The sequence below is a fragment of the Artemia franciscana genome, chromosome 1, assembly GCF_032884065.1.
Source record: "Artemia franciscana chromosome 1, ASM3288406v1, whole genome shotgun sequence".
NCBI lineage: Eukaryota > Metazoa > Arthropoda > Branchiopoda > Anostraca > Artemiidae > Artemia > Artemia franciscana.
This window is the reverse complement of record NC_088863.1, coordinates 26912095-26924440: the sequence shown is the minus strand read 5'-3', so window position 1 is coordinate 26924440 and position 12346 is coordinate 26912095. Positions and strand designations below refer to the sequence as shown.

The 12346-nt window shown below is 36.7% G+C and overlaps 2 protein-coding genes across 8 annotated transcripts in view; one reads left to right on the top strand and one right to left on the bottom strand.

The window, feature by feature from the left end:
• Positions 1–5742, top strand: part of LOC136027664 (muscle M-line assembly protein unc-89-like) — a 38196-nt gene extending 32454 nt beyond the window's left edge. For both annotated transcript variants that reach the window (XM_065705110.1, XM_065705118.1), the window contains exons 5-7: positions 864–1035; positions 2851–3035; positions 5268–5742. In XM_065705110.1, the coding sequence (XP_065561182.1) occupies positions 864–1035; positions 2851–3035; positions 5268–5362 (452 nt within the window). In that variant the 3' untranslated portion in view covers positions 5363–5742. The remainder of the gene's footprint in view (positions 1–863; positions 1036–2850; positions 3036–5267) is intronic.
• An 805-nt stretch (positions 5743–6547) lies between these two features.
• The window catches only part of LOC136027677 (G patch domain-containing protein 3-like), a 51486-nt gene continuing 45687 nt past the window's right edge, over positions 6548–12346 (bottom strand). For all 6 annotated transcript variants that reach the window (XM_065705153.1, XM_065705127.1, XM_065705150.1 and 3 more), the window contains one exon: positions 6548–6849. In XM_065705153.1, coding sequence (XP_065561225.1) covers positions 6654–6849 — 196 coding nt within the window. In that variant the 3' untranslated portion in view covers positions 6548–6653. The remainder of the gene's footprint in view (positions 6850–12346) is intronic.

The window sequence follows — 12346 nt, the reverse complement described above, 5'->3', positions numbered from 1 at the left end:
ATTCCTATTGTTTCTATATTCTCGTTGATATTCTTACTGCCATAAAAATAAAAAGATTATACTATTTTACAAAAATGGCTGTATACTTTTCACAATGGGTCTTTGTACCCATTCTTGAGCACTGCACGTATATAGGGTGAATAAGACATGTTGAGAAACAGTCATTTATTTGGAAAGCCTAATTTTTTCTGAAAATATTGAAATGTCAATGATATCGATTCTTCTGCTTTGTCCGAACTAGTTCTTCCATATCTGGCTTTGTTTTGGAATTCCAATGACGTTGCCATTTTTCACGTCTAATTTGTTTCCGTATTTCATTCTAAGAGTTATTAATGTGGAAAGGGACGGTCATTATCGTAAGTTGTAGTTTGGAATGGAATCGGCACTATTAGAGTCATTTTCGAAACATCAAGACAAAACTGTGCCAATAAGTCAATAAAACTACTATTTTAGGTCTTTATTAATACTATTGTATTGTTGATAAATTAATGATGACTAGAAAAATGTCTAGGAAAACTAGAAAAATGGTCCTGTGTGCTTGACTTGACCCATAAATTTAAGCCATTATCATGAAAACAAAATCTATAGATATATGTATAAATATGGAAAATTTGCAATATTTCCGTGTTACTCTGGAATTTTTCCGCAAAGTTTACCCTTGTTTGGAAACCACTGGTCTATCCTGTTAACTTGTCGAAGCTACTTTTATATGTTATTCATTCGTCGTGTGCTTTAACTGCTCCAAACAGTAAGATCTCCTAGTTAGTAAGATATTTGGGGGGGGGGGAATTTAATAAATTTAATCCTCGTGCATTCTTGTATTATTCTTGTAATTATATTCATCCAAAATCTTCAACTTTTAGGTGAGATGTATGAAGTGTGGCGATGGCTACCATCGATTCATTCAAGTTCTGACAATAGAGATAAAGGGTGGCAAGGGAGTGCTTTTAATGTCGATGAAGCGGCAGTTAACCACCCTCCAGTCAAAAGCCCCACACCCTGCTTGAAAATACGCCACATGTTCGATCCAGATGTGTAAGTCGTCTTGTTGATTAGTTTCCTAATTTAATTTTAGCAGAGCTATTGAGTAGCAGAGGTCACTCCTCATCAATCTTCTAGTTTCAGTGGTAAATCGTATCGAGATATCAATGGTGAATAAGTGAAAAGCGGATTGGTATTCCTATTATTCTGGTATGCTCCTATTATTCCTAAATCGGTTATACTCCTAATTAAATCTTGTCATTGCCAGATAATTCAACTGACTAATTTTGGAATAAATTTTCGCAATTTTGGTTATATGTTAATCACGAATTAAGCCTTAATTTACAGCATGCGCGCCAAATAGAATAAAATGGATTGTATTAAAATATTCATGTATGAATTTTTGCTAATTTGTTGTTGGAATTTGGTGATGATTGAAACAACAATGTAAGTTGGGTTTTAAATTCCAATAAAACTGTATTATTAATTAAACAAAAAAAATGCTAGAATTTTTTTCTAAAGGTACCCATTAATCTGGTTCTGAAATTCAATTAGAATAGCTCAGTTGGGAAAAAGTGAAATTTTTTAATTACGCTAAGCATTAACGTTCTTAAAATTATATTTCTTAATATAATTTGTAAAATCAGAAAATATCTCCTTATAAGGTAATTGTTGAGCGCAGCTTAGATATTTGTGTGTGCAGTTTAGGTAATTGCTCGCAGTTTAAATGTTTGATCAGATTGTCCAGTTTGAGGACATTGAAAAGTCTTCAGCTTCAACTGCATTTTGTTAGATAGATTATATAATTCTTTTTTTAATATATTTAAGTACGTATTGATATTTGTAAAAAATATTCTCAGGTTAAAATACCTTTTGTTAGATAGATTGCATAATTTTTTGTTTAATATATTCGAGTAGGGATTGATATTTTTATTTGACTAATAATTTATTACATTCCCTTTTTTTTACCAACCGCATTGGTCAGCGTTAACATTGCTTGACCTTGGAGAAAGAAATAGTATACTTGACTATTCTATTAACTTAACTCCACTCAAATATTTTGAATTTTAAGCCTTACATGATGAAAAATGCGATATATTTAATGACTCGCTTTTTTTTTCTTTATATTGTGATAACCATGCTTTATTTTCTAATTTTCCGTAAATTGTCACTTTCTATGATTTGTTGGAATGTTTTTGTGAACTTGATTTACTTATCTTTTATGCTCTTTTATCTTTTATGCTATCTTATCTTTTTATCTTATATTTTATCTTTTATGCTATCTTTTATGATCTTGGGACAAAACAAAGAAAAATACGGCATTGGACTTTACAGTCCGTACCGGCGGTGCTGATTTCTGTTTAATGGCCCTTCAGCCAGGAAGTGCAATGGGGGTTAGCCATCCTGTGCTTTCGTACACCCTTCCTGTTTGCCTTCCCCATATTTATCAAGGTACCCATTTAGAGCTGGGTCAACAGTAGCTGAGCTTACAGTCATGCCACTGACCCCTGCTCCCAACCAAATAACCAGCGACACCAGAACTTAAAACTTTGTCTTAACGGATAAAGAATTTCAAGTCTAGCATGGAAACTACTCGGCTAGGACGGGAATTTCGAGGGAAATAAATAAATATACGTTAGAAACTCTTCACGTTCCTTGTTTTATTACTAGTGTTATTCCTCTCTCTGCCCTTTATTTCTTGTATAATTAATAAGTAATTTTAAGTATAAGAGCATCGAATAGTTGTAGTAAGTATAATATGCAATCTGTAATTTGTATGTATAATTGCATAAGTATAATTAATAATTATTTTTAGTATGATTAATATTTGTTTTTTCAACATAATAATTTTTGACTTTGAATTTACAGTGAGGATGAGAGTCAAGATTGGCAGAGAAGAGTAGCCAACGACTTGCTTAAAAAATGTAGTGATGCCAAAATTGTTCATATGGCTGTCGATCCCGCTTCTAAAGATGGCGTTGTCTATGTCAAGTGTGCAACCAAAGAAGATGCGAAGAAAGTGTACACAGCTGTACATGCGTGGTGGTATGGAGGTAATGTCTATGATTTCTATTTAATCGTCAACAATAGTGTCATCCTCTTATTCTCGAAAATTTAACACGAACATCTGGAGCCTCTTCTTGTCAATATGGAGAGTTGATATCGGTAGCATTATTGAATAGAATAAATGAACATATTGTCGGATGCGTAAGACCAAAGATCGTATTAAATACCTTTTTTTGAACAAGAGTTAGAAAGCAAGAAAGGCTTTTCTGATGAGAGTTTTATGAGCCAGTCGAGATTGCGGAGGCGTATTTACTTTATAGGAGGCAGAAGAGATCCTTTGTGATCAAGACCAAGCCCATATGTAGGCATTTTTTTGGTGGGGGTAATAATAATAACATTATTTTTGTAGTTCGAATAAGAAGAGCCTACGAATTCAAAAAAAAATGTAGGATTTTTGTTTGGGGGGGGGGGGTGGTGGCCTTGAGCCTTCCTCTACCTCACCGTGTCAGAACAGTCACCGTATCAGAAGTCCCTGATGAGAACAATAATTTTTCAGTGAATTGAGTTCAAATGCTACATTAACTATTTGTACGTGCTACATAGTCTAATTTTTCAGCTATCTACTAAATTTTTTACTGTATTTTATTATTTATATCTTTGAAGCATAAACTTGTTTGATTACTAGTTTAAAATCTTATGTTCGCCGTTTTGCTAAATTCTGAAAATGTTAGATGTTTTCGCTTATTTTTGGCTCGACGATGTAGCGTGCATTAGTATTACTCTCATTGAAATATCTTAGATAAAAAGAAGTCGCATATTTCATATTTTATTCTCACACTCGCAAATCCCCATTCCATATTTTTAATAAATGGTGTTTTAATATCTTAACTAAAAATTGTACGCTATCTATATTCCTCTGCTATCATATTAAACTGTATAGAATGTGTAATCGAGCCAACTAATGTTGAATTCGTTCATTTTTCATTATAGTTTTAGATGATGTCAAGTTACGAGGCTGGCCAACATAATACAAACAAGTATAAAAATTCTCAATTAACAATAATTCGGCTACATTTTTTTTCCTTAGCCAATACAAGACCAAGTACACATAATTGATCTCCCGATACACACATGTATCATGTCTAGAGGATGAGCAGATTTCTGGGCACGTCATTTTAGAAAGATGTGAGTGAGTTATTTTGGTAGTGAATTGTGCAATAATCTCTCCACTTCAGCGTGGTCCACGAATCGCTGGCTTCCTGGAGTTGCTTCGAGTTGGTACAAAAAAAACTTAAAATACCAGCACTAAAATTTTAGGCTATGGAAATAGTATTCGAGTGATTTCAAAAATGTTCCCTCACTTCTTATGTCGGAAAGCTGCTCTGTCGTCATAGAAATAAAATTACCTCTTGAAATAGTTGGTCACGTCTTTTTTGATTTGCAATTTTCTTTGTCTTGTGTCACATACTTAAATTCTACATCGTTTATAACGCTTATTTCTCTATTTTTTTGGGACTTCTCGGCATATCTACAACCGATTATGTTCTACATGAGTTCAGCATAACTGTATTTCTAACAATTTATTTCCGAAGCTAGGGTCGTCTTAACTTGACGCCAAACATCGAACGCAGAGTTTCTAAGAAAAAAAAACGGTTTTATTTTTTTTTATGGAAAACTGTTAGAAATTTTAGGAACTTCTCTGGAACTTTTTTACTCTGTTTCACGTTTCCCTTCCCTCTGAAAAATCTCAAATTTTTAACTCTTACCACTTCGGAGCTACAGGTCGCTGATCACGGTGAAAAAAAAAAAAAAAAAAAAAAAAACTACGAAAGCAGTAGTGTTGCTCCGCAACACAATTAAGCACATTTTTGTTTTAGGCCCTTGACACTTCTTACTTCAACACACGTTTGAAGTGCAACTCTGTGTAATAAAATTAACCCGATGATCAAGGGTGTCAATCGAAGGGTACTAGTGGGAAGCAAAACAAAAAATTTTAAAACATAGGAGGGGGGGGGGGCAACTTAGTTTTTTTCCCATTTTCTCAATGGAAGTATCAAAACACATTCTTCAGTGAAAATACCAGACAAAACATATTTATGTGTTTTTTCCCTCCCCTAGGAGGGCAAATTTTTTTGTCCTCAAATCAGTAGAGGACAAAGAAACTTGAGAGCTAATTCACCCCTTCAAATTAACACCACTGTCGACAAGGAATGATTTTGATAGCGACTGTTAACATCATTTGTCGATTCACAGAGAATTAACGATGTCTTAATTTGCAGGTAAAATTGTGGTTGTCAGATACGTGACTTTGCAACGCTATCATGAACGTTTTCCAACTGCAGCTTCAGCAAAGGAAGTTGTGAAACCCATTTAAAGCCCTTTAATCATCAGAATAGGGTCCATCAAAAGCCACCGTGCTCAAGTGATAGATTTTCAATATTTTTTTCTAAATATTGTTTTTCAAAAGAGGAAAGCTAACCCTTCAAGGCAAAACTGTAGCTAACACGTGATGGCTCTCCTAAGTCATCAATCCTTGGGTATGGAGTCTTCTGAGACATCCTATATTTGATGGCAAGGGATTCGACATGATCCTGGAAACTAATGCTGCTTTAAACTCATGAGTGCCTGCAAAATTTAGCAATGCTTTTGAAGATGTATTTTCAATTTTATTTTAAACCTTATTTTTTAATGTCTGTTGCTTTGCTCTAATGATTCTTTTGAACAAAATTTGTGAATACAGTGAATTCAATTCAGGATTTGTTCGTGTATTTAAGTGAAACGTTCTGATTCGAAGCAGATTTGAGTGAATGCTAGGCACCAAAACTAAATCGTTTTACTTCTCTATTTTTGGTCATCTCTTCTGGTGACTTTGCCAAACCAATTCTTTGAGCATGGATATTTATTTCAGTTGAATTTTAATGATCGTTTGTTTTAATGAGCGAAATTATGAGAATTGCATTTCACATCTTAGAAGGAATAATTCTCGCATCTCCTGTTCAAATTTTCCTTTACTAATAATACTAAAATAGTGTTTTTTTTTTCCTTTTAAAATTTAGGTCAGTTATGTTACACGACAGAAATTTGTAATTTGACTCATGGAGCAAAATAGCCTTACTAATAGTTCCTAAGGTCTTGGCTTCCATTAGATTTCATTCTTGCAACGGTCAATCACACAATAAATTAGCCTGAAAATTTTCCTTAGTCAAAATTCACCCTACATCGATCTTATCTCTACAAGTCTAACCGTAGTCAAGGCGGGAAATTATATCGCTTGGAACAGAATTTATCGGATATATCATGAAAACAAGAAACGGTCCTTTGTGAAATATGCAATCGCCTTAATTACAGAATACAAGAAACGCAGAATACAGATTTGATTAGCTTACATCATGTTCTTCCTTTTGAGGATATAATCAGCAAATTTAGAATTTTCTAGTAACTAATTTTGATGGACAAAAACAGCATTTGTGAAACAAGCCTATATCGGTTTAAAATCTAATGCTATTTCTTTTACTTTCTAGTATTAACGGCCGTCGTTATGCTTATCAATATCTGCAGATTTGTTTTTTAGTTATTTTTATTCATCATAAAATGAATCTTGTACACTAAGTACAAATAGTATAAAATAAGAGCTAACAAATAAAAGGCAATAATGTGTCGTTACATCATAAAAACCAGTTCTTATGCACCAACTTTGATGGAGGATCAGATCTGCCTAAGCTCTCCAAAGGATCAGTTTCCACAGGATTGTCATATATGGTAGTTATGGTTCTCTCTTCATGGCGACTCGGATCAATTTCGTATTCATTACTAAATTTTGGCTTTGTCGCCTTTTCCCTTGGTAGAACCTCACCATGATATCTAAAAAATAAACAAAAACAAGGATTGAAATTTTCTACTGCAAGAATGACTAACTTTGTATTTATTAATATATATATATATATATATATATATATATATATATATATATATATATATATATATATATATATATATATATATATATATATATATATATATGGATATTGTACTGGTCTGCACTTTTCCTTTATTTATACGATCATGTAACGTTGCGCCATAATTCAAGCACTTGGTTATTCTAGCATCAATACTGACAGTAGTGTTTTTACTTTTTAACTATTAAAGATAGCCAATTGTTTAAATTTTTAATTTTTTTTTTATTTCGAAAATCACTTTCTAACAGTAAAAATGTAGATGTTCATAATTTAAATGCCAAGATGATAAAAACCAAATACTTATCCGAGCCACCACAAAATCAAGCCGTAATTCGGAGAATAAAAGACAAACGCAGCCACCAGAGCCAGAGCAAAATTAAGCCGATGCGGTACCGAAGTTCAAACAATACAACCTAAATGTACACATCTGAGTCACTGCAAAATCAAGCCGGTGAGGTACCGTGGTTCGAACAATAAGTAAAATGCACCCATCTGAGTCGCAGCAAAATCAAGACGATGCGGGAGACGTAATCTGGACCATAAAAGCCAAATGCTGAGCAATCTGAGCAAGAGCAAAATCAAGCCGATGCGGTACCAAAATTAAAAATGCACCCACCTGAGTCACAGCACAACCAAGCCAATGTGGTACCGTGGTTCGAACAATAAAAGTCACATGCACCCATCAGTCAAAGCAAAATCAAGCCGATGCGGGAGCCGTAATCCGGACAATAAAAGCCAAATGCATCTACCTGAGCAAAATCAAGCCGATGCACCCATCCAAGTCACAGCAAAATCAATCTGGTGTGGTACCATGGATCGAACAATAAAAGTCAAAAGAACCCATCTGAGTCACAGCAAAATCGAGCCAGTGCAGGAGCCATAATTCGGACAGTCAAAGTCAAATGTACCCATCTGAGCCATAGCAAAATCAAGCCGATGCGGTACCGAAGTTCAAACAATAAAACAAAAATGCACCCATCTGAGGCACAATAAAATCAAGCCGATGCGGTACTGTAGTTCGAACAATAAAAGACAAATACACCCATCTGATTCACAGGAAAGTCGAGCCGGTGCGGTAACGTGGTTCCAACAATAAAAGTTAAATGCACCTATCTTGAGTCACAGCAAAATCAAGCCAATGCGGAAGCCGTAGTTTGAACAATAAAAGCCAAATGCACCCATCTGAGCCATAGCAAAAATCAAGCCGATGCGGCACCGAAGTTCAAGCAATAAAAGTTAAATACATCCATCTTAATCACAGCAAAATCAATCTGGTGCGGTACCGCAGTTCAAACAATAAAAGCTAAATGCACCCACTTGAGTCACAGCGAAATCAAGCCGATGCAGGGGCCGTAATCAAACAATAAAGGCCAAATGCACCCATCTGAGCGAGAGAAAAATCAAGCCGATGCGGTCAAATCAAACAATAAAACCTAAATGCACTCATCTAAGTCAAAGAAAAACCAAGCCGGTGCGGTACCGTGCTTCCAACAATAAAAGTCAAAAGCACCCATGTGTCACAGCAAAATCAAGCCAGTGCGGTACCGTGGATCGAACAATAAAGTCCAGCACACCCATCTGATCCAGAGAAAATCAAGCTGATGCAGAAGCCGTAAGTCGGACATTAAAAGCCAAATGCACCCGTATGAGCCATAGCAAAATCAAGCCGATGCGGTATCAAAGTTCTAACAATAAAAGCCAAATGCACCCATCTGAGCCAGAGCAAAATCAACCCGATGCGGTACCGACGTTCAAACAATAACACCTAAATGCAGCCATCTCAGTCACAGAAAAATCAAGCCGATGCGGTACCGAAGATCAAACAATAAAACTTAAATGCACCCGTCTAAGTCACAGAAAAACCAAGTCGGTACGGTACCATGCTTCCAACAATAAAAGTCAAATGCACCCATCTGAGTCACAGCAAAATGAAGCCGATGCGGGAGTCGTAATTCGAACAATAAAAGCAAAATGCACCCGTCTGAGCCAGAGCAAAATCAAGCCGATGCGGTATCGAAGTTCAAAAACAAAACGCAAATACACCCATCTGAGTCACAGCAAAATGAAGCCAATGCAGGAGCCGTAATTCGGACAGAAAAGACAAATGCACCCATCTGAGCCATAGCAAAATCAAACCGATGCGGTACCAAAGTTTAAACAATAAAACCTAAATGCACCCATCTGAGTCAAAACAAAATCAAGCCGGTGCGGTACTGTTGTTCGAAAAATAAAAGCCAAATGCACCCATCTGAGCGAGAGCAAAATCAAGTCGATGTGGTACCGAAGTTCAAACAATAACACCTAAATGTAGCCATCTCAGTCACAGCAAAACCAAGCCGGTAGGGTACCGTGGTTCGAATAATAAAAGTCAAATGCACCCATCTGAGTCTGAGCAAAATAAAGCCAATGCGAGAGCCGTAATGCGGACAGAAAAGACAAATGTACCCATCTGAGCCATAGCAAACTCAAGCTGATGCGGTACCGAAGTACAAACAATAACACCTAAATGCATCCATTTGAGTCACAGCAAAATCAAGCCGGTGCGGTACCGTGTTTCGAACAATAAAAGTCAAATGCACCCATCTGAGCTTGAGCAAAATTAAGCCGATACGGTACCGAATTTCAAACAATAATACCTAAATTTACCCATCTGAGTCACAACAAAATCAAGCCCGTGCGGTACAATGGTTCGAGCACTAAAAGCCAAATGCACCCATCTGAGCCAGAGCAAAATCAAGCCGATGCGGTACTGAAGGCGAACCAGGAAAATCCGTATACACCAGTCTCAGTCACAGCAAAGTCAAGCCGGTGCAGTACCCCGTGATTCAACATTCTTATCAGAACTAAATTTTGAAGTCACGAATTATTTCAAGTACTTTAACCCAAAAAACGACAAAAAGAAAGATCTGAACTGATGTCCTTCAAAAACCTAAGGCAAAGAACGTGTCAATAAGTGAGGACTGTACTAAGATTTGAGCTCCTATCTCCTACCGAAAGTTGAAAAGTAAAAAAAAAAAAAACACTTTTCGCAATACATTAAACCTTAAGTTGAGCCCCCCTCTCCCAATTCCCAATTTAGTCCTGTAAATGTTCCCATTAAAGATTCAATCCATTTAAAGATTCAATCCATTAAATTACATACCACTGCTTTCAACGGCTCAGATGAATTTAGACTAAAGAAATTAAAAAAAAACAAATTAAAACTGAAATCCAATTTAAGACTCTGGAGAACAATAAAAATGAACTTGAACAGCGTTTACGGACCAAAATCCCAAGTACTGAAGTACTTGCTCAAAGGCTAGTAACCAAAAGTTACAACAACAGAAATCTATCTATCGGGGTTGTTTTATTTTCAGAATATTAAATAGGTAGAGATTTTTCTTTTGTTTTAAGGTGTAGCCTACCATGTTGAGATGGCCTCCAGTGCCCCAATTAACCCGCGTTTCTTTAATAATTCTTTATTTTTATTGTTTCTTCATTAACCAGGTTTTTTTTTACTGTCACCATTACTGCGGAGTGATTATCACATGTTGTATCAGTATAATCAACTTCGCGGACTTTGCTGTTATTATCTTAAGTTCATTAAATACAACAGTAAACAGAAAAACGGAAATAGTACACAGTATTGACAGCATCTATGCTTGAAGGCCATCTATGCTAAATCCAGGGTGATTCTGGTTGAGTTTGATTCTTTGCTGTTAATGGGATAAAGCTTCTGCATTACTTTGAGGTTTTTTTCATATTGATTTCTACACTCTAGAGATAGATTTTTAGCTAAGGAGAATTTGAGAGACCTTCTCTTTTCTCATATTGACCAGCTCGCCATCTACATCGTTTTTTTCATATAGCAATATTTTTGTGGCTTTTCATATAGCGCCGGTCTATAGTTGCCAAGTATCTGTCTTCCAAAGTCCGCAAATTAATTACACTGATTCGTTTATCTTTTACATTTGGAGAAACCTTTCATTAAGTGCCATTCTTTAAGTGCTGATTTTTTCTCAGAACAAGCAGAAGAGGGGAAGGAACCCCCCGGAAGTGCCGTATTGTACCCGCCGGTATTCAGTTACCCGTAAATTGCGGGGAATAGGTGAGGGGGTCCTTACGCTTCCCTTGTTCTTGGGTTATTTCAGTAACTTGGGTATTCATTCAGTGCTTGGTGCGTGGATTAGAAATAGACTTTCTTCAGATTATTATTATCCTGTCCTATAGGTAGCGACTTGTGCTTGCTGGCGAACTGATTGTGGAATAGTGAAACAACAGCATACACGAGCTTTCTGAGAAATGGCTGGTGATCCATGTCTCAGATGTAAGAAAAACGTTACAAGATCTCAAGGTGGAATTCAATGCCGTACCTGCACGAAGTGGTTACATTTCTCCTGTGCATCCGTTACCAACAGCAAAGAAGCTACTGAAAAATTATTGGGGAAGTGGCAATGTCATCGATGCAAAGAAGTAACTAACACACCAAAAGTCGCGACAGTCGGAACTCCGAACAGCCAAAGGCAGCACAATCAAGGCTCCATTACTGTATCTACTACTTCAACGCAGTCTTTAGACAACAATGAACCCTCGATCATTGGTGAAAGTCCTTTGGTTCACGAAACCCCTACCATACAATCTCATAGCGAACCTTGCAGTTATTGCCACACCCAGACAGAAGCCAGCACATCATTTCGCTGTTTTTTCTGTAGTGAGTGGGAGCATACCTCTTGCCGTGGAATAAACTCTGATATTGTCCTTTCGATGAAACTTCATGACCCAAAATCAATCTTGTTTCGATACGAGTGTTCATCCTGCTCGCAGCGGAATGTAGCCCATCTGCAGCTACAAGTTAGGACAATGGCAGATCGCACGAAAACCGTCAATCCAAATGCACAGGGACGATCAACCCTAAATTCCGGCGATCAAGCACGGTATTCCCATGTGGCTCAAAATGGAGCAGCCGGTCTTGGTGCAAGTATACCAACTGCAGCCTACGTGACCAACCCAATCGAAACACTTATATTAGCTGAAAAGGAGAAGCAATTGCGGGAAGAAAAACGACGTAACTTAGTCATAGCGGGAATTCCTGAGTCTGACAATCTTTATGGAATAGAGTCACAAGTAATCACTGAACTTTGCCGAAAGAACAGCTTAGGAGCCACCTTAGAAATCGATGACTTTATTGAGACTAGGCGACTAGGAAGAACAAGAGAAAATGACAAACCAAGAAAGCTCCTTGTAAAGCTCCAAGATGACGCTTCAACTTTGGCAAAACGAAATACCATTCTGAAAAATGCCAGAATTTTGCGAAATTCTACAGATCCCCAGACCCGCTGTGAGATCTACATAGGGCCTGATCTTACACGACTCCAGCTACAGACTCAAGCCGAAAGAAGGAATCTCAAAAGAATTGAAAATGC